The sequence below is a fragment of the Eleginops maclovinus genome, chromosome 2, assembly GCF_036324505.1.
Source record: "Eleginops maclovinus isolate JMC-PN-2008 ecotype Puerto Natales chromosome 2, JC_Emac_rtc_rv5, whole genome shotgun sequence".
NCBI classification, from domain to species: domain Eukaryota; kingdom Metazoa; phylum Chordata; class Actinopteri; order Perciformes; family Eleginopidae; genus Eleginops; species Eleginops maclovinus.
Genome location: NC_086350.1, coordinates 8,652,027 through 8,674,956, shown reverse-complemented (window position 1 = coordinate 8,674,956; position 22,930 = coordinate 8,652,027). Strand labels below are relative to the sequence as shown.

Below are 22,930 nucleotides of genomic sequence, written 5' to 3'. Positions count from 1 at the left end.
CTAGTCCTTTACATTTTCACATTTGCCACACACCTGCTTGCTTATATAAAAGAGCACTTTTTTTCTTTAATAGTAAAACACAGAGAAGATGTAATTTTTTAGGACTTGAGGACAAAACAGCAGACGTGGTATAAAACAGTGTTTAAAATAGAGGTATGATGAATAAGAAAAATTGAATATTAAGCAACAACTCAAACATTAGTAACAGCAATGACTGTGCCAAAAACGTTATCACAGAAACAAGGAATCTTAGTTCAATACTTAACTTAATGTACTGTGTCCTTAAAATGAGAGGCTAAATGTACACCACCCTTCTGTTATGCAACAACAGTTACGTCAACAGTAAAATGAGACATGAGGAGGCCAAATAATTGTATGCTTTATATGTCCAACCATAACATAAATGCTCTCATCACATCACAAAAATAAAACAACTGCATGTGTTGCTATGTTTCTGATGTGTTCAGAACATGAAAACCAGATGACACTAAAATATGAATAAAAAAAGCTCTGTAATATTTATATCGGAGCCAATCATTTATATTGAGCTTCAACTCCCTGGCTGAAGGAGTGAAGGAGGTTTAGATTTTGTTCCCTGTTAGCTTTGCTGAGCACAAACTGATTAAAGTAGCTTTTATTGCTGAAACATAACGTTCTTGTGCGGTATGTCGACCGAATATGAACCATGTAACTACTCTGAACACCTCAGATTATTGACAGATAGCATGTGTGGCCCACACACTTGAGATATCACATATCCCTAATCTAATATCTAGAGAAAAGTGATAATCGAATCCTTGTATTGCAGTTGAGAGACTCTTTGGAGTAATTCTGATTACAGTGTCAAGCTTGGGCTCTGTGAATAAGACAATTTTCTGTTCTGTTGCTCAGGCCAGGTGATACTTTGACAGCATCTGGGCTGATTATGTGTGTTTGAGTCAGTTTTGACTAGGCACTCTAATTCAATTACAGAAAAAAACATTTCAAAAACCTGATATTTGGAGGAAAAATAAGAAGTTATGCACATCATGAAAATGCACATTTCACATGGTGTGTTTTGGCTCGACATCTTTTAAAAAGAAGCCAAACTTTATTGCCATTGGAGGAAAAGATGTATTTTTTTTTAAAGTGGTGTGTGTGTAAGTGGGATTATTTCTTGCTCTGTCTCCCTGGATATAGTCGCCACCCATGATATGTAACGCTAAGCTTACACATAAACACACTCTCACACATTAGGGGTGGAGTACGAAGAGAAAACATGATTTGTGTATGGATGTCCGGCATGTGAACATTTTGATTGATGGGCAGCTAAAGAACACAGGCCGATCCTTATTAGTGGCTGAAGGCTGCCAGCACTGAGGGATGCGTGGGCATGTCCTACTTGGTAAGTGATCAGGTGTTTGACTCTGTCTGGTAGGAAGGAAGTCCTTATTAATGTTGAGGAGAAGGCCGAGGCTCAGCAACCTCAGGTATGCCCGCCCACACATACACACACACACACACACACACACACACACACACACACACACACACACACACACACACACACACACACACACACACACACACACACACACACACACACACACACACACACACGCACATACACACACTTCTAAACAGCACAGGACTGCTCTCGCTGTGGTTCATTACTGTAGAAGAGAGCTGGTGTGCTCTTACACGAAAATCCCTGATTGGGAACAGAAATCTACATCTGTGGAGGTGTTAAAATAAATCTTTCAACATCTTTTACTGTTTTAACCCTCCTTGTAATTTTTCTTTTGTGGCCTTTTAAAATAAAATCAAAATAACATTAAGCTGCATTAACTGATCTAAAGTGACAATGTACCAGTAAAGTTGTATTATGAACATTAGCAAACGAGGAGCTATATGAGCGTCCATTAGGAGTCACGTTTTATTAAGCTCTGTATTGGTCTCCACCAGCTCCTTTTAAGAAAATGTTAAATAGACTGCAAATTATATAGCTCTTTGTTGTGTCTTCCACAACCCCTTCAAGCTCTTTTACAACACATGTCATGTCACCCACATACACACGTTCATAGCGAGGCCATGGCTACATCATCAGGAGAAATAAACATTCAAACACTCACACACTGTTGGCCATGCTATTGGGAGCAATTTGGGGTCCAGTATCCTGCCCAAGAACACCTGGATCCAATTGGTGAACTCAACCTCGGTCACAGCTGACCCCTAACATTTGAAGTATATGAAGTAATTCCTGCTTTTCTTTTCCAAGTGTCATTTTAAGAGTTTTAGGCATATATGATAATTATTGGTATAAAATAAAGAATCACAATTATTTTGGATGGAACAATTGGGACCTGAACTTCTCATATTGTTAAATACCAACATAAGAAGACTGACAAATCCGTACAGAATGAAGCTACAGATAGCTAAGTTTAAAGTTGTGGTGCAGAGGAAACCAGTTAGTTGGACTCTGCCCAAAGATAAAAAGAATCCCAAAAACAGGACCTCTAAAGGCTGACCAAATAAAATATTCAATTCTTTTTATGGTTATACTAGTGGTTTTTTAGCCAGACAGCAAACAAACAAGTTTAACAAGTGGTAAGTGTTAATAGAGGGGAACTTAGAAAGTGCAGACCTCTTTCAAGGCGGTTTCCAAGTTAAAAAAATATTGCATGAATCTGCCATATTACAAACCCCTCCAAAATGTTTGGGGTTTCTCCTTGTTTCACATTTCAAAATAAGTTTTATGCAAATGAGGCCAGTTTTTCCGTAATCCTGATGACAACAGACAAACAAACAAGTCAACTTCTGTGGAAAGGCACCCAAACAGCGCAGACCTCCACAAAGGCTGTTTTAATAAGTAACAAATAATGTATTTTTATGATTCTGATCTGCCCCTCTGATTTGGATCAGCTCCAGTATTAAATGGAGATCTTCCTTGGCCCATGTTACACACTTCCAACAAGTGTCATGAAACTTAGGTAGTTTTTTTCCATTATCCAGCTGATAAACAAACCAAACTGAAAACATAACAACTTAGCTTTAGAGCTGCTAGCTGTGTCTGGATATTTATATCAAAGATATGAGTGGAATAAATCTTGTTATCTAACTCGGTAGTTGTTGGCCAACTAGCGAAAATACGATAAAAGCCTCTGCAAAGGTGTGCTGAACTGCAAATCCGGACTCACTTTCCACACAGCTATGTCATGTGATAAGTTCAATTTTAACTCTATGTTTAGCAAAAACACCCATCATTTGGGCTGGTGTGGGAATCTCCCTGACCCTTCGTCGTCGTGAACATAAATACCAGCGACCTGTGAAAGGAACACATCACACCTACACAGCCACTTCACTCCCACCATTAACACTGAACTTTAAAAGGTCTACAACAGCTCTTTTCCCCCTGTAATCCATCTGCACCACAAAGCTCAACTCTCCTTGGGGACAGTGTAATATAAACATATTGAGCATGCCTCAGTATTTCCAAAGCCACCCACATAAGCCATACCCCATCTGAGAGAAAGGGGATCTTAGTTTGAATCAGGGCCACTTTATTTACAACACTTACAAAACAAACTTTAAAAAGCTAATTCCCTTTTACTCATGCAGTGGAGCGAGCAATGAAAGCCCGGCCTTATGTTACAGGTTTTTGAGAGCGTGGGCAGCACAAAACCAACAGTTGTGAGCGCTGCCTTCCTTCCTTTACTTTACAAGGGGATGCAGATTGAAGAAATATGTTGGCTGTTGTGAGCAAATCCGCTTCATGGATTTAGACTGTTGGAAAACCACAGTCGGACAGAAAACAAGCCGCCTGGCCAGAGTCCATGTTTGAATTACACTCAGTGTTGATTTATCTGCTGCCCGGAGTATGTAATCGAATGTCTAATGGACTCACTGTTCATTAGTGAATTAACACTTTTGAACATTTACATCATTCAAGCCCAGCACGTGTTTTCAATTTATGAAAGAAAAAGTTATTTTAAAGTGTTTTGCTCAGAGGGTGGGTATATTTTTTCTCTGTGTGAACCCATTCTGAAAAATGTAAAATAACAGTACTACTTTTATTAACTAAATGCTCAATGCCAGACCAAAACACCTCTAAAGACTGGCTCGTAAAGAATTTAAAGAGAACATAATGACAATCAAAAATTGTGATTCTGTGGCCTCTGTTGTATTAATAAAGTCCCAAATCAAAACACAAACTCTACTTTTCTCAGCCACAGACAGAATTTGACATTTGACATATGCATTTACTGTACATGTTCTTGGGCCTGCCCCGTTATATCTCAGTTTTGAAAGGTTTTGTAAACATATATTATATGTCAAATTCTTGTTTGTATTTGTAACTTTTACTGTCACGAATAAGAGGCAATAGAGTTTTCTGTTTTGCTTAGATTTTTGACATTTGTGTCTGCTTCTAAATATTTTACTGCATTTATTCTCAGATATAGCTTTTATAGCAACCAAAGTCAGAGTCTGTTGATTACTAGTGTAGAACAGACATACATAATGAATTCATAGACAGTATCCTCTCCGATTTGGTCTCTTTTTTTATTGCGTCTCTCATTTCTTCTGTCTCACAAACCACTATAAAAGTCTGTCTGTGTTTGCTGGAATCTGAAAGATGTGGCCTTCTCTAAAAAAAACATGATGTCACTTTTCACCACAGATGACTATTTGAGCTTTAAAAAGCAACTTGAACACATTTTTAATAAATATCTGTGAATATTGCAGATTAACCAGTTCCTTTTACAAAGAAACTTTGCTAAACGAGACCACACACTGAACCATAGCAATTCCTAATAACTCATCAGACATGACCTATCCCCTCTCTATTTAGCACCAGTGAGACTAACAATGAAGTGGCTCCCTATGAAACTGGTTTTGCTGTGGTCATAAAAGTGTATTTGTGCTGTATTTCTCTTTGGATTTCCCATTTGCTGCTGCAGTGAACAAGTTTCTACTTATGTCTATTCTTGTCTTCAAAAGTCACCTATAATAATTGTCTATGTCACATCCTCTTTATTCAAGCTGAAACCAACACTTATTTATACCATGATATATAATCTAAGTATATCTTTGATTTTTCTTTTGTTCAGTAAATAGTTACAAGATTGTTGGGCCTTTAGCCATTTTGTCACTCCAAACCCCCCCTCCCATAAAATCTGCTTTGTACTCTATACAGTAAGACAAAGAAGAGCATCCAATCATCAAATTGGAAATACTAAAACAAAAGAAAAATATTATGCCAGAAAACAATAGTTTTGTTTCTCAAAAACGATATAATTACTCCAAAAATATGAAAATCGTGTCAAATAGACCATCAGACAACATAGACAGCTTTGTTTGTATGGCGTTGTACATAAGAACACCCCTCGGATTAAACGTATTGCCTTCGATTATCCCCTCACTGCAGTTTTATTACATTTTAAAAATCTATTCCTGCTTAAGAATGATTTCTACTAAGTTTAAGACTTCCTATTCTCTGGTTGGCCTTGATATGCTTTCATGGTGACAGCTTTAAAAAGTTCACAGTGTTCTCCAGTTCTCTTGGAGAAGCAGAAAATCGAGAGCTCAAAACTGAGGGAACAGCGTGCCAGTCCCTGTGCCCTGGTGAGCACGAGGCGGGTGGCCCTGCTCGGCGTGGAATAAAGCTGTCCAGGGGCCGCCTTCAGCATCCGTGTCTGTCTGCCAACGCTGCGAGTATGTCCCAGGGTAGGCAGGGAGACAAGACCGCTCAACAAGGACTCTACATTGAGTGCAGTCCATTTAAAATAACATATGGATAAATAAATACAGGACCTAAGTTCACTGTACAGTAATTGGTCAGGAAACCAACAGAGACAAGCTCATTTACAGTAAATGGATCAGCTTTGAGTCGGTGAAGTGCACTTGGCTCACACCGTGCATTATAACGATTTGGAAATTTCAGGTGAAGCCTTTTTTTTCAGAGTTTAAATATTCACTGAAATGGGTCACTGCGAAAACAAAACTGTATCTGTGTGTCAGAGCACAAGTAAATATAGAATGATGTTAAATATAGAAATATTACAGAGTGCTTAAACATGATGTAAGAGCAAGTTAACACACGCGAGGGAAAAAAGGGGAGTCTGACCAATTCTGATAGTACTACTTCAGTTTCTGCATGTTAAATTTTCTTTTCTTTTCAAGGACATGCAGAGACATGTACATAGTGTGTGTGTGTGTGTGTGTGTGTGTGTGTGTGTGTGTGTGTGTGTGTGTGTGTGTGAATGTGTGTGTGTTTCTCTCGCTCTCTCTCTCAAAAACACACACGCTCACACACAGTGGTTAGTCTGGCCAACCTTGTTGACCCACTGGCTTAGCTGTGGTTGCACGCTGGACGCAAAGCACTCATTAACGATTTGAGCCTGCTCTTCACTTATGCAAACAAACAGACTCGGGCCGTCATTACCGTAACACCATGTGTGTGTGGTCTTCTCAATCAGACCTCTATTGATTCTTCAATTTTCGCCCAGGCTAAGGCAACGTGAAACGGCACGATTTGTCAAGCGTGTGAAAGACGTGTGGCATGCAGACTTGTGGCATGTTTCAAAAGCGGTTTACACACTGGCGGACACATTTTTCATCAGCCTCAAATACTGCACAGTAGTCTTTGCAGCGGGCGAGAGTCTGTTCCACAGGCATCACCACAAGCCACAAAACATAAAACACCAAAGTGGGTTTTATGTTGCGTGTAAAATGCCATTATAACCGAGAGCGCTTACCCCTCTCCACCAGCTCCCCATCTGCCCTCAGACAGAGCTATCTTTACATCGACTGTGCGCTCTGCCGCATGTGTTGCTTGGCACCCGGGCAGAAGTTTATGGTAATGTTTTGGGTGATAGGTCAGGGGCAGGAGGGTGGCAGCCATTGGTGGTGGCTGTGTGGTGACTGTGTGGGGTTTCAGGCCGAGTCCAGCTGGCCTGGGGTCTGCCTCTGAGGTCAGGAGAGAGAAGGGGGGGCATCAGACATGGGGCAGCTTGTGGTTTAGGCTTGGGGGGAGAGTAAGGAGTAAGAAGCCCCCTCTCCCATCCCCAGAGCCTGAAGCATAGGGCCACTGCAGAGAGAGGCCAGCCACAGTCAGACACCCCACCACCAACATCTGCCAGGAGAGAAATGCTAAATGTGGCGGGCAACTCCTAAGGCCAGGTCAAAGACTCTGGGCTTGTTTTTCTGCTTTTTCGTCACTCTGAATCACATCTTTGGCATGATCAAACACACGGTTTAATCATTAGATGAACAACATGGTTTTCACTAGAAAGAAGCTCTAACATTGAATAGATGAGAGTGTTAAAACAACTCCAGTTCAGATGGGAGTAGAGCTGTGCCAGGCAGGAATCATTTCATCTTAGAAATACATTTTACAGGCAAAATGTCCGGTGGCAGATATTTCCTGTCTGAAAAATAATGATTTAATATACTTGCGCTGTAGACTGAGTCTGGACAACATGCTTTTGTCCAAGTGGGACCTCCCCGACTCACTGTCTCCATGAGCTTGACATTTATGGTTAACGTTAAAAAGAATCTAGTTGTAAATAAGAAATAAGCCCCAAAGTGCTACCTGAGGAGGATTATCATATATCAAGCAGCAGAAACAGAAACAGACAAATCTTGCAGCTACTTTCAGATCAAGTAAATGCGTGACGGAGGAGGGCATGTTTGGTTAACCCTGAGCAGGAATAAGGTAATGTTCAGGATGTATGCCTCTTAAAGTGTGGAGAAATGACCCCTCTCTTACATCCTGTCTAAACTGTCCATTGTGCTTTGTGGCCCAAAACCTAAAAGTCTGCTTTTGCTGTTTTAAAGATCCACTTAAAAGCCATAAATCTAGATGTGTGGCATACAATGGATGTGAATATTTAAAATGTTATGTTTAAAAGTCCTATTTAGATTGGAAGATCTTTTTTCCAAGGAAGCCCTGGCCAAGACATCAGCAATAGTGTTTCAAAACAGAATACACTCAGACATCTAAATATTGAAATAGCTTCAAATTTAAGAAATATGTTCTTCCACCAGCTCTGAGCTACATCAGCAGATTCCAGGTTCTGTATGAATTATTTAAACATAATAAAGCGAAAACAATAAGTTGGTTGGTTAAGAAGCCCAGTTAGAAATTATATATTTGTGGAACAATCCTTTCCATATTAAATGTATTATTTATCAACGATTAATTTCAATGCTTTTTCGAGCAAAATGCCAAACATTTACTGGAGCCAGTTGGATAAGAAGAGGAAGGAACCCTTAATCGTCCCACAGAGGGCAAATTTACATTCTGCATTTGACCCATCCTAGTGTTAGGAGCAGTGGGCTGCCATATGTACGGCACCCGGGAGCTGTGTAGGGAACGGTGCCTTGCTCAGGGGCACCTCGGTAGCACTTGGTCTTTTTGGAACACAGCTACAATGCAATTAGGAACTTTTTTGTAATAAGCTGTAAATTGTAAATATCTTCATAGTTAGAAAACAACCCTGGAATAAGTTGTCATGTCATATTTAACCATTTAAGTATTTGCATACAAAGGAAAATATGTTGTTGGGCCAAAACATCTTAACACAAATAAGCTAACTAGCCTTTTGAGAAGTTTTAAACCACATCTCATCCCTTCTTTAACTGCAGATTTCACGTCCTTGTAGAGCGTCCAGATTTGGAGGGCCACATTTTAAGCAGCAATAAACCACCAACTGAAAAGAAAACAGGGTGCATCAATTTAAACTTTCATCTGCTGAACTTTTATTAATACCACACAGTGCCAGTAGCAGAGCTGTTGAAAATAGCTGAACCAGAGGAAGGTAAGGAGGAATAAAAAGCATTCCTGGGATGACAGTTATGATTGGGAGGTGTGAATGATTGGGCAAAAACTCTTCCCGCAATACAGCATTATAAAGTATGCTTCAAATAAAATGAGCGAAACGGCCTGTACAGTAACTCACCGTTAAAAAACCATTACGAGGGAAAGTAAATCTGCAAAAGTCATTTTTCAAAAGGAGTTTTTCCAGGAAAGAAAACTGAAGTTCTCATGTTAGCAAACTGCCAAGCGATTAAAGCCATGTCTGCATCATGCACTGAATTACTTGTTTTTATACACACTTGATATTTTTAGTGTTAATGTCTTCACTTTTCACTTAACCGTACTGTTCAAGTTAAACTAAACTTGGGCCAGTGTTCAGAGTGAAAATGGGAGTGGTGCTGTAAAATAGTAATGAAATATTGAGAATGCTGACAGTTCGAAGTGTGATTTGCGTGGGAATTAACACTGACTAATGCACATGGTGACTCTGAACGTAACTCCAAAACAAAAGCAGGAACTGTTGCAGCAACTAACGGCAGGATTTATGACATAAGAGTGTGGGCCAATAATAGGCAATGGGTACAACACATCCCAAAATAGATGCTGAACTCTTGAGTTAATACACGAAATGAGGGGTGTTTCTCTGGTTGCAGAGTGTGTGTGAGCTGGATGCTTGGAACAGGATAGTGGGTGTGTGTATATGTTTTTTATGTGTGAATTTGAAGTAGGTGCAGTGTGAAAAGGATGAAAAACGAACAGGAATACTGTTCTGTGTTGAGAGTGCAATTTAGCATGAATCAAAAGCAGCTTTCCTGGCTCCCGTTCCCTGCGCTGCCGCCTGCCAGGAAATGGGATTTTTTTCATATTTTTTTGCAGGTAAAGTCTTTGCAGAATGGAATCAAATGAGGTATTTTTTCCCTACCGAACGTTAAAGTGTTGGAAGTTCGAGGCAGACTAGCTGGAAACAGAATAAAGCTGAGTTTTGGAGACAGCAGGGGGGGTCTGCCATATATTTGTCCCAGCCCCAAACCCCTTCTGGACCTCTTGCTGAATTGAATCATGACTGCTTGTAAAATACTGAGCCCTCTATTAAGTAATTTACCACCGACTGGTCTACAGTCTAGCCTGAAGTGATTCTACTAATCATCACTGCACACAGAAATAATTTATGAGTCTTATTCATGCGGAGAAATGCAAGTTATTCCATCCAGTAAAACAGTGCAAGTAGGTGCAGAGACCACATAAATGACTCAGGATTTTTGAATGGACTGTATTCATTTTAGTCACCTCACAAACAATTTTAACTATGGAGCTCTAAAACAGCAACATTGCACTGCATTTATATTGTATGTAGGTTAACAAAGTAAGTGTTGTAGTGTAGGGAAGACAAAAAAAGGTAATTCGACTTTTGCAATGACGCCATGGTTCATGCTCTGAATGGTGTATATAGAATCTTTAATGTTAACAATATTCACCATCTTAGTTTAGTCTGTTACCAAGCTAACATTTACAGTTAAGAGCAAACAAAGTCAAGTTGAGGCAGATGGTAATGCTATTAGGTTTGTATCTAAAGTAGGGGAAACGGGATCTTAGAATTAGGAATCATCCAATGGGGACCACAAATGTGTGTACTAAATGAATTGTAAATCCTCAATTATTTGTGATATTAATAAAAGTCAACACGTTAGCCTGCTTGCAGCACTATTACAAACATCAGGCGATCACCAAATCAGTAGGGTTTAACCACTGAGGACAATGAATGTCAGTATACATTTTCATGGCTATTCATCAAATACTTGTTACGGTATTTTAGGAGGATCAGTCTGCTACAGGGCAACAACATGATGTTGAGTATAATAAGCGAGAACATTGGTAGTTTGCACAGAGGCACAATGTCCTTACACATGTTCCTAATGTTTCAGCACAGGCGGTAATATTGTTCTTCAACAAATAGGTCATGAACAAGAAATAAATCACTGGAGAATCTGCTGTCAGACCAAAACTAACTTAACTACAACTGAGGGACTCTTACGAACATAGCTGTACACATACAACTATGTTAATGTTCATTTGAGTCTCATAATATTTTACGGAGAGATCACTTTCATCGAACTCAAGAACACCATGTTCTTATTTTACCAAACAAGAATTTTGCTAAACTAATTAGCCCACTGTGAAATTCAAGATCAGAAGTGAAGCATGCAGAGTTTACAGTCCTCAGCTCCATGAAGATGTTTCAGGTTAAACATTGCAGGCTGCAATTGATTTTGCATAGGAGAGCAATTCCAGTGCCTAGTGTGGCTCTACTCTGCTCTTAGCTTCGTTCCCAGTGGAGCATGTACTTCCTTATTATGGCCGATGCGATCAGTTCTTAAAATCCTGCAGTGTTTTTACATCCCGATTTAGTATCACCTCAGCTGTCTTGGGACCTTGGCTGGGATGTTACTATGTATTGTGCAGAATGTTGAGAAATTTTGTACAGACATTCATGTTGCTTGATTTAGGCTATCCTCTTTTATCAGACTTCCCATCTGTCACCACCATGATGTTCAGGTTTGAGGGTATCATGATGACTATTGAACAGATTCCCATAAAGAAATTCAAATTCCCCTCAAGATGAACTGTAATCATGTTAGTTCTCCCTTCACTTTTCAACATGTCGAAACTGAAATGGTCCCTCTTAAAAGGCATTTTCAACTGTAGTGCATTCAAAAGAAATCATCCTGTACATCTACTACTGCACCTTAGCATTTAGTGCTGTCAAACCTTGTGGTACTAAAAATAAATGCACATTTAGACAAAGTTACCTCTTACATCAGACTACTGTTCTTATTATGTTTTCACAAAATGATGAATGTGGCTGGATGCTTTACACTGGTTTCATCGCATTAGCAGTGAACCTTGGATTGTATATGGCTGCTTCAATGCAAAGCTCTCCACTTTCCTTATTAGCTGGATATGAGAGATACCTCAGTGCCCACTGTAACCATTTGGTGGTGAGCTGGTTTGCTGAGGCAGAGTGGAGGTGAATTGAATGGTCTGCAGTGAGAGGCTGTGGGTTGGGTTTCTCTGAGGTTATGGTCATTCTCCCCAGGGAAAGTGGTTAGGCCTGGCTGTTTACTTTGGAGTAACCCTGCCCCTCCCCTTATACACTCTGCTTGGTAACACAGGATTACCTCCATTGGTGTACACCTGTCATTTCTGACCTATATATAATAAAAGCATTAGGGGACTTTATTTGAAAAAAACTCTGACTGAAATCATTTGGAATTGATAAAAAAAAGTGTGTTCTGTTAAGTATACTCTTTGTTGTGTGGTGGTTTAGACGTTGTGCGGGCGCCTCCTTCTTGTCACAGCAGGTGTGTGTGAAGGGCTGGGGGGAGGTAGAGAGGGGAGGGAGGGGAGGGTGTTAGGACTGCACTTATTGGGAAGGGGCTAAGGTAGTGCCTGCATCTTCACCCAAAGAGGAGTTTGACTTTCTCACTGTGCCTCTCTCGGACAGCCTCACACAGTGCTGGACTGTAAAAAGCCTCTCAGCTCTGCTCTCCGGCTGCGGCCAACAGAGAAGATGCTTCACGCTAACTTTTCATGAGATTACTGCAACACTGGGTGGAGGGGCAGATCTGCAGCTGATGGGCTGCTGCTGCGGCTCTTTCTATCTTATCCCTCTTTCAATTGGGACGCTGGGGAGAAATAAATAGCTTGACACACACTGTTGGGAGGCAAATGAATGGAGCAGAGTGAAGGGGGATTTCCCCAGGCTGCCTTCACACCAATGGATCTGGACACACATTTTTAACTGGCCAAAATGTGTTTTGCAGAATAACTGTTTTTACTTTGCTTTGTAACTATTTTTTTAAAACAAGATCATCTCTTAAGAGCCTGCAGCCTGAACACGTTGTGGATTTTTACTGTAAGGATTCACACCATGTAAGTCTAAGGTTTCTTCTCTACTTTAATAAACTTTTTATTGGCACAAGTAATGCTCCCTGGGAAATCTCAAATACTCAAGAACGGGGTCGCTTTCAGCTGCCTAAACTGCTACTGACAATCTTTCGCAAAGTAGACAAACAGTTTAGTTCAAAAAACTACGTTTAACTTTACTCATTGAGGTAACTGATGTAATATTTCTTGTGCTCCTCAGATCTTAAGCTTAAGGATGTGCTCTATAGTCATACTTCATCAGTGGAGTCTGGCTGTGTTCTTGCTGTGCTCCCCAGTGACTCTTGATGGGAGACCAGTTGAAGCACTTAGTAGCAGAACGTGAGTAAATTAATTTTGATAACGAAAGAAAAGCAATTCAATGTTATGTAATATCATTTCTTTTTAAATGTCATTTTAAAAAAAAATGTTATTGTCTTTTGGATTAAGTAAACACAACTTCACTTGATTACTTACATTTAATTATGTTAAAGGGGGTTTTCTCTGTCTCAACTCAGGCTCTTTGGGGTCTAGAGCTCAGATTTGAGATGGCTCTCACAAACTTGTTTATGCTGCCATCTACTGCACTGAGGTTTACTGGTGCCTTGCCTAACATGTCAGCTGCCAACACTTCGAAAACTTCTCCACACAGAAACTCCACACTGTGGTGAACCATGAAAGTGCAAAAAAAGGCAAACTGTGATTTTTTGTAAATGCTCATAAACTCAGCAATAGTGGAATTGTCCCACTGGAAATTAAAGATAAATCAGAAAAGCCAAAAAAAGGATGTTTGGTAGTCAGAGAAAAGTGAACTTGCATGGTGCAGATATAGGATTTATTTATTAACTTAATGCAACCTTTCTCATTGATCTGACTGTCTTTCTAATTTCATGTTTCAAGGAAGAGGTCAGTGAGCCATGCCCAGCTGATGCATGACAAGGGTCGTTCCTTGCAGGAGTATAAGCGCCGCATGTGGCTGCAGGAGTTGCTCGAAGAGGTGCACACCGCCGATGAGCGAGCTCCACCTGAGCAGAGCAAAACCCAGAGCCAAACCTTCAGTGGGAACTCTCTGCACGAAAAGCCCTCAGGGGCCACCAAGAACCTCCTTGAGAAATTAAAGCCGGACAAAGACGGCCCTAACCTGCCCCAGGAGACCAACAAGGCTCTGGCTTATAAGGACCAGCCACTTAAAGTGGCCACCAAGAGGAAAAAAAAGGTGAGGTTAGGCCGACGAAGAGAAAGTGACAAGAAGCGGAGGCGAGCATGATCTGTTTCAACAAAGGAGCCGTGAAGGATGCAATGCCGTAGCTAAGAGACTCCCTTTAGCTTGTTGATGGTGCTGCACTAAGACACTAGACTGGGATCTGACAGACTCTGCCAATGGCTGACTCAGTCACTTCAAATTACGACCATGGGGTTGTGCTTGTATGATAATATTTTGCTCTGTTTGTATTTGAAAAGGTATACGTCGTGAAGTTTCGTGAACTATCATAATAACATCTTCTGTCCATATTTATTTTTGGAAATACGTAGGCCTCTGTAACCTTGTTGACTTCAAAACAAAGCCATATGCCGTCATCTCTTAGGAGCTTTGCGCATGAGTAGATCATAGGAGGGACTATTTATTGCCTGAAAATAATGATATTTCACCATATTGGGAGGCTGAATGGTCTACTTTCGTATGGCTCCGTGTTTGTTGACTATTGTGAACTTCCCGTTATAAACTTACACACAAACTGTTCACTGCAAACATCCGTTCAAACTGTTTAGCCATAATTTATTTTACTTTAAAATGTATTTATTTTGTGAATGTATCACAGTGCTGCTGACTAAATTCCATAATGCACTTTAGTTAAATCCTGTACATGTTCTTTTGTGGTTTTCTTTTTGATGGTCCTGCTTTCCTTTCCCACCTTAGATCCTTAACGGACTTGTAACTTATTGGACGTTTCATCAAATCTACTTTTAACATTTAAGATTACAATTTTCCTTTTTTTTATAACAAGCCCAAGTCAGGGCCTGCCGGATGCATTTAATGTTCTTCACTTGCACTGAGGGCATACTGTACATGTTTCCAGTTAATCAATATTAAAAGTGTAGCCATTAGAAATATTTTTGATTCATGGTGTCTTTGTCCACCAGCCATGTATGGCTCAAATGTGCGGCTCATCATTTATGACAGGTACAACTTAAATGATAAGTATCAGTTAGTACTGTAATAAACAGATTAGTTAATAGACAGAATATCGATCTGCAGCTTTTTTGATTACCTGTTTTCTTTTTATTGCCGTTCTTTAAGCACAAATGTCTTGATTCTGTTTTTAATTGTCTTTTTGATATTTATATATTTGGATTTTTGAGCAACAACAACACATTTGAGGACATCACTGTGGCATTTTCACATTATTCTAACATTTCAAAGACCAAACTATTAATAAATAATTGTATTGGGAAAATAATTACCAGATTAATTGATGATAAAAATAAAACAAAGAAAAAAGTAAACTACCTATTCTCAATTATTTGAATTCTACTTTGAAAACCTGAGGACTATACAGTGTAGATGTTGGCTGATGAAAATAGTGTTAAATTTTTATCAAGCCCTGCTATTTTTTTAAGGTCGAGTTCAAACCCCAAATATATCGAGTATTCAAGAATCTGAATCCAACGAATGGTTTGGTTGGTTTAAATGTGATTTACAAAATGGATTTAAAATATATGATGAACGTAGTTTACAGTTACTTTCCCTTTCATTTTAAACAATTACTTGATATGGCAATAATAACTTCAGCTTGATTGTCCATGAAATTATATGAATTAAAAGGGTTATACAAAAACTTTGGTTGCAAAGCACACTGCAGCATGGTTGGTTGGCCCATACTGTCGCCCACATTTTCAAAGAAGCAAATCTGACTGCCTCTTCATGAATAATCAGTGGCTAAAGTGTTTTTTTGAGGCGCTACTTGTATATTTCATCATGACCTTTAACCTTGCTTAAGAGGCACAGAGAAAATAAATCAATAAAAAGTGTTGTTTTTTTTTATTCCCCATAAAAAGTTGAAAAACATCAATGTTTTTATTGACTTTTGGGCAATGAAGCTGCTAATGTCCCACTTGAGAACATGTGGCATTTTTAACAGCCACTGACTGAGTGGCACACATGCTGGTAATGGAAGGGTTAGCAAATGCATCAGCATCAGCTATATCCTGTGCTAAGAGCAGCAATGTACACCGAAGACCATTAGCTGACACAGAGTCATAAATGCTGTGGAAAGCCTGATAAAAGGCGCCGTCAGGAGTCTGCAGCTCACACCGAAGAAATCAATCCAACCGTGCAGAGAGACATTAATATCTCGAGAGAAGGGGAGGAACAGAGAACGTGATCAATCGACTGGTCTCTTTTACTACTGAGAGTGCTCACTTTGAAAAAATAAAGCCATATTCATACAGTACGTATTAAATTACAAAAATCATGTCAGTCTTAAGATAGAGAGGCTTTAACTAAGTGGGGAAAATGTCAATGGCACAGCAATACAGTCTCACAAAACTAGGTATTTCAAAGTACCAAAATAAACAATTAGCTCAACAAAGGTTCACAATGTCAAGTGTATACTACTTAAAATGTCAGTGAACAGACTCAAGATACACATACATCTTTTAATAACACAAACAGGCATAGTACATGACTGTTCCCTGAGCAGCTGGTCTGAGCCCATTTCTCTTTAAACCAAGTCAACCAGAATCAATTTGACCAGAGTGATGTTTGCCTTTCCTTCGTCCACGTTCAGCTGTCACGCTTTGTAATGAGTCCTGAGAGACTGCCACCTTCCCCTCCCGTCAGTCCTGTTCAACAAGATGGACACCAATGAAATAGAAATCTACATTATGAGGATAGCTCACTCGCAAACATGAGCCTAAAATACTGCTTTGAGGAACGACAGAGGTGAGTACGTTCAAATGATAAAAGATTTTTTTACTTCTGGCACTATTTGAAAATGTGTTGACCACTGATAAGACAAACACCTGTTTCTGTTAATTACACGACAGGTCAAATATACACCAATTAAAAGTAGCTTTAATAAAGTTTGAATGCAAGCAGACAACCATTTTGCTGTTGCTATTACAAAAACCTTGCAACCTTAATGGCTAAAAACAAAGCTTTTATATCTTGATTAGAAGTTGACATAACCTAATATAACTAAAGAGCAGTTCTAAATATTCTACATATTTTTTAAAGTGCATGAAAGCACTGCAATTGTGTTGTCTTCTACTGAAATTGTGAAGGTTTCAAGGTTTCAAGAATGTACACACTGGCGATGATGCCGTCTCTCTGCGTTTGTTTTTCTTTAATTATTATTTTAGAGTCAGTTAGCCAGTCCCAAACCAACTTAAAAGAAGCATACTGCATTTTAGTATTGGAGTGTGCAGGAATAGTGCTTCTTGAGTTAATGAAAGTCAATTGGGCTTTTTATTATTCTCTCAATTTCTCAGAAATAATTGTCACATAAAAAATGTGAATACTACATAGTAATAAAAAATGGGACATATACATTGTTCATCCCTAAACAAATACTCTATATTTTTCTCCAAGACCAATGTGACATATGGTTTTGCTTTATTTAACGATAAGTTAAAAAACAGACACATTTTGTTCACGAAGCATCAAATCCCCAAAAGCTGAAACGAGCAAAAGTTTGACCTTTTTCGTGATGGAAATAAGAGCTAAAAAAGAATAATCCTAACATAAATAATGAATTCATATTTGTTTTTATATGAAAGGTGATGTCAAGTCGGGGATAATATGGCTCTTCCCAATACCTATGTGTTGATCTTTGCCTGTACCTGTGGAGTGATCCTGGGCATCGGGCTCTGTGCCAACCTGCTGGTCTTCTCTCTGTTCGCCAAGTACAACACGCTGCGTAAGAACCGCCTTGACATCCTCCTCCTCAGCATGACTCTTGCTGACTTCCTCACCCTGCTGCTCATCCCCTTCACCCTGCACTCTGCGGTCAGCTACTCCTGGCCCCTGGGGGATACCTCCTGCAAGGTCTACCAGTTCCTGCTGGCCTTCAGCCTTGCAGCCAGCACATACTCGCTCTGTGCCGTGTCCATGACCCGTGCCATGATCATAACCAACCCGTACCAGCCGCCCACCATGGACCTGGTCATCCTCATGTTTGTCCTGGTCTGGGCCCTCAGCTTCTTCATCAGCCTGCCGCTGCGAATGTTTGCCACCAAAGAGAGCCTGGGCCTAAGCCTGGCTAACTTCACCTTCTGCCTTCCAACAATTCATGAGCACCATTACCAAGTGGTGTTGAGCCAGTTTGTACTTTATTACTTTATTCCAATGCTAGTCATTGCCTTCAACTATGTCCGACTGGCTCATTTTCTCCACAAGAGCCCTGTAATGTCGGTGTCCAGTGCCAGGAACACCCGCCGCGCCTCTGTCATGGTGTTCTTGGCTGCTGCCACCTTCTCAGTGTGCTGGCTGCCTGGTTATGTGCTGGAGCTGTGTGTGTACCTGGACCTGTATCGCCATGGACAGGCCTGGGAGCTGTTTTACTTCATCTGCACTGTGCTGCAATACCTGCACCCCTGTATCAACCCTGTGCTCTATGTGCTGCTGTCAAAGCGCTACCGCCACAGGAGGGCAGCCTGGCTCTTCAGCTGTAACAAGAACCGAGTGCAGCCTCAGGTCATCAGCGTCACCACAGACACCTTTAAATTCAGCTGATGGAGCAATAAGTTGGTGGCATTCAGGGACACTTTTTTATAGTTGCTGTTTGTACAAATCAACTGCTTGTTTCAAAATAAGATGGATGCTTTTTGTGATTATTTCCTGTTATTCTTGCCATATTTGAAGTATAAATGTACAAAGAATAAGGATTCTATAAAACAAATGTAAATGTATAATTCATGCTAAAATACCGAGAAAGAAAATCAAGAAATCGTCAAAAATGCATCTGTGTCAAATACAGTTTTAGGGACACTATGTCAATATATTATTCCCAATATTAATTCTAAATAATTTGATTTTTTGTTGCCCCAAATGTTTCTGACTCTCATACTTTTCTTATATTTTACATTGGGACAAATAATGTTTTCCTTCTGTGTGAACTATCATTACAAACAGCTGATTTAAAGATATTACAAGGAACATTCATTTCATATTGATTATGGGGACCCCTTTGGTGAGAAACTATTATTACAGGAATACAGATGTTTGCTTTGTAAAAGATAGCAATGCTGGATTCATTTCTGGGCTAGATCTTGTCTTTTCCCTTTGTCCCGGGTCTACAGTTACTAAGAATGTGAGTTCTGGTCACTATGATTAAGTATGTTCGTCTCTTCACATGCAACCAAGACAAAACTTTTACATTTGGACATCTACTCTAGGGGACAGGGTAGCAGGCCTATCTGATGCTGTGCTATACTGTAATAAAGATGATGAGAAGATGAAGAAGATTCAACTTTATTGTCATTGCAGATGTACAAGTACATGGACAACAAAATGTGGTCTCTGCATTTGACCCATCCTAGTGTTTAGGAGGAGTGGGCTGCCATTATGTACGGCGCCCGGGGAGCAGTGTAGGTAACCAGTGTCTTGCTCAGGGACACCACGGTGGCACTTAATCTTTCGGGGACTTGAACTGGTGACCTTCCAGTTCCCAGGCCAAGCCCCTATGGACTTCGCCACCACCGCCCACAAAGAGTAACTCTCCCCGTCGGGGAATTGAACCCCGGTCTCCCGCGTGACAGGCGGGGATACTGACCACTATACTAACGAGGAGTATGTGAAGATGTGGGTCTACTGGCACGATCCTACTCAAGAGCAAGTTGGTCTCAATTTCAATCACTTCTATTTAATGCCAAGAGTATGTTTAAAGGCATAGCTGTTATTTGCCGTGTTGCAATGTTTCATCATAGTTGAGCAAAACAAGCTCTTGGAAGAAATAGAAACATGACAAATACACTTTTACAGAACAGTTATTCTTCCAAGCAGCAACAAATCATCTGTAGTCTTTGCTAACCTGGCAGAGTCACTGTCATCAAATATGAGGTATATGATCCACAAGTTTTACTCTACATAACTATGACAAACCGCAGGGTGAACTACAGCTTCTCAGCCGCCATACGACTTAATTGAGCCATCAGAAGAGACCATTCAATGACTTGGACGAAAAACAAATTTTCTAATTGCCACATTGTGATTACAACTGTTTCAGTGCATGTTGCAATGTATTAATGATAGTTGTTTGTTTTATTCACCTTGCTAAATACCCACGACAAAAGTGGTATATAAATAGGTCTGTTTTACTGTGATCATAAAGCAAGATACATACGTTGTAGAGTACAGAGAGGGTGAGGGACCATTAGAACAATGTACAGTTGTGATGCAGGAACTGTATGTGGAAGTCGTAACTATAATTCAGGACTGAAAGTGTAATTCAGATCAAATATATTTATCTTAAATGCTTTTGTAAGTACAGGTATTATTAATTTGTTTCATTTTCAAACTGTTCTTTAGAGCAGAATGTAATTTAATAATATATTCTTTAATCACAAATACTGTGGCTTTACTTTTAGGCAAGTAATGATGTGGGGCTTATTCAACAATGAAATATTAGAAGAAAATACAGTTCGAAAACAATAAACAACAGTAACTGTTTCAGGGATGACTGCTTCTTTTTAAATCAACTTAATCCCTGAGGACCTGTTGGCTGTCCGCTGGGTGGATCAACACTAACGCCACCGGCTTCCTGATGCCATTCTTTGCTCACTAGCAGCACACACACAAACAAAGCAGATGAAAGAACACACCTGACTTCCTGCTTCCTCGTGGGCAGCTAGAGGCCTACAACTTGTAGTGGGAGAAGAGCAAGGAGAGGGCTATGTAGCAGGTGTTGTTATATAGAAAGCCAAGAGATTGGGAAAGGGTTGAGAAACAAGATTGGCTTCTTTCAAGCGGCCGTTGCAGTAATAGGAGACCATCTGCCCCTCCCTCAGTTTGGCCCCTGACTTTTGGCCTTCTCTTTAGCGTACAGCAGGGGCAGCTGGCCTGACTCGTACTCGGACATGGTTTGGCATTAAAGAACACATGCTCAGTGTTCTACAAGTTAACCTATACACTTCCGAGTGTACAGAGTGTTCTGTAACTTCTATAAAAGTTATCACAAGTTAAGAATAAGTTATCATGACTATTGAATTTAAATTGACTAAAGGGTCTCACATTTCACATCTTATTTTAGTATATTAGGACTCAAACAACATTTGTTCACATACAATTTCAACAACAGGTTGAACATATATCAGTGTATAAATCACATACATGGTATTGCCTGCAATAGCCATAAAGCATTCCCAGTTACTCAAAAAGTCCTGTATTTGCTGTAGCAGCAATATTAGGTTATTGGGGCTTATAATTGAGTTGCCATCTATGGGATCCAATAACATTAACATGATTTCATCCAGGAATTGGAGGGAAGTTAACTGTGAGGGATCACGGGGTGCGTTTTCCCAAGGTCTATCTGAGGGGAGGCCCACATCTTCAGACTTTATAGCCACTTGAACCTTGGAAAAGCCCTGTCCATGATGATAACCTCAGCAGTTCCATTCAGGCATACTCGTTTGGCTTTTACAAACAACATATCCACATCAGCATGGCATAGAGGTCAGACAGTATGCAACTAAGTCAGATGGAACCAGTCTATGGATGGAACAAACAGAAGAGCAAGTGTTGGCTTCACATACCAATTCAGATTTCCCCAGGAAGGAAGATTTCTCAGTAGGCGATTCCACAAACATTTTACAACTCTCACATATCCGCCAACTTCGTCCTTTTTCTGCATGTCCATTTTTAGCAGCTAAGTCTCCTTCTAAAGTTTTTTTTGCAGCACCGTCCTTCAAAAGTGACAGCTTAGTGCAAATAGTTAGCATTAGCAACGTTATACTTAGAAAAACACGGGGATTCATTAAGAAAGAGATGCCACCTTCCCCTGGCCACTTGGTGATACAGTTGAAATAATTAGCGGCGCAGTACTCCCGGTTGCTGCCACATAAATTATGAAGTATATTATATTAAAGTAGTAAAGCTAAATCGTGAAACATAATATTTAGTTGTTAGGGACGGTGCTGTCCGTTACCATGACAGTTGAAAGTTAAAATTGCAGTTATCTAAAATGTAGCTGGACTCTCGCGAGAACACGAAATCACGCGAGAATCATATTGTAAACAAACCACCTGGCGCGTCAGGTTAAATCGTGGATGAAGAAGAGAACGGTTAAATAGCTATAGCCGTGAAGTCAAGGGTGTTTAAGTGTATGAAACCGTTTTCATCCCAAAAGAACCAGAAAATCCAGAGGTAAAAGGTGAGTGAATGGGATGCTCATGTTGCTTTATTCTGTTTAGGGCTCAAGCTAAAAGCAAACCATTGTGTGTAGGTGTGTTTTTCATGCTACTCCTTTTTGTTTCCAACATACATTTAAACAAATATATTAACATTACACCACATATTTATAAGATGACATGGTCTACAATTCATTGTGTAAAAGTATTAATTAATTGATATTATATAAATTGGTCAAATATATTTAAGATTATTTAGACAGACTTCAATCGCAGACCCCAAAGTTTTTTGCTTGTGTGTATGTACAGCATACAGTATCAGTGCTGTGTGTCAAATGCCTGCCTCCTAGTGGTCGGATATTAATTGAGCCTAATAGTAGAAAAGTTAATATATGGTGTTTTATTCTATGTAATTGAATTGCAATACTGTCAAACATTAAAACAAACCGTTGCACTATAGGAAAACATGTGAATTTAAGTAAACAAGAGATGATACATTATGTTGTATGATTGTTGATCAGATAATGTTCCCTCTTTATTTCTGTAATCACTGGTTGACCCAAACTCTGATATTGGTAACACATGATCATTTGTGCAACATCATTAATAATAATATTGCATCCATAATGACCTGCCTACATTTTCCTCTCTACATACAGGTGTTTTTATTTTCTATATAATTACCCTGTAAGCAACAACAACATTTTACAGCAACTTTCATTATTACATAAAGGCCAATGTACAGTGTTGGCTACATTTAGTGAATTCCCAGGATACCACATTCTTGACACACTCTTCGCGTTAAGCAATGCACATAGCTGACAGAAAATAGTAGTGGCTACACACTGTAAGATCAGAGCGCTGTTG

General features: G+C 39.8%; 2 protein-coding genes and 1 non-coding gene across 3 annotated transcripts; 2 read left to right on the top strand and 1 right to left on the bottom strand.

The window, feature by feature from the left end:
* Positions 1 to 12,611: 12,611 nt before the first annotated feature.
* Positions 12,612 to 13,985, top strand: LOC134858092 (parathyroid hormone-related protein-like). Its single transcript, XM_063873971.1, has 3 exons — positions 12,612 to 12,727; positions 12,942 to 13,060; positions 13,619 to 13,985. Exons 2-3 carry the CDS (start codon positions 12,957 to 12,959, stop codon positions 13,983 to 13,985), a joined length of 471 nt encoding a protein of 156 aa, XP_063730041.1. The 5' UTR covers positions 12,612 to 12,727; positions 12,942 to 12,956.
* Positions 13,986 to 17,519: 3,534 nt separating this feature from the next.
* On the top strand, positions 17,520 to 18,452 carry LOC134879707 (galanin receptor 2b). Its single transcript, XM_063906193.1, has one exon. It carries the CDS (start codon positions 17,520 to 17,522, stop codon positions 18,450 to 18,452), a length of 933 nt encoding a protein of 310 aa, XP_063762263.1.
* Positions 18,453 to 19,436: 984 nt separating this feature from the next.
* trnad-guc (transfer RNA aspartic acid (anticodon GUC)) lies at positions 19,437 to 19,508 on the bottom strand. Its single transcript has one exon. It is a non-coding gene; the product is annotated as a tRNA-Asp (tRNA).
* Positions 19,509 to 22,930: the final 3,422 nt, after the last annotated feature.

Excerpts from the sequence above, each read along its gene's own strand:
- LOC134858092 (XM_063873971.1), top strand. The coding sequence starts at position 12,957 with ATGTGCTCTATAGTCATACTTCATCAGTGGAGTCTGGCTGTGTTCTTG. Across the intron at positions 13,061-13,618 it reads GAAGCACTTAGTAGCAGAAC|GAAGAGGTCAGTGAGCCATG; the intron begins GTGAGTAAATTA and ends TCATGTTTCAAG.
- LOC134879707 (XM_063906193.1), top strand. The coding sequence starts at position 17,520 with ATGGCTCTTCCCAATACCTATGTGTTGATCTTTGCCTGTACCTGTGGA.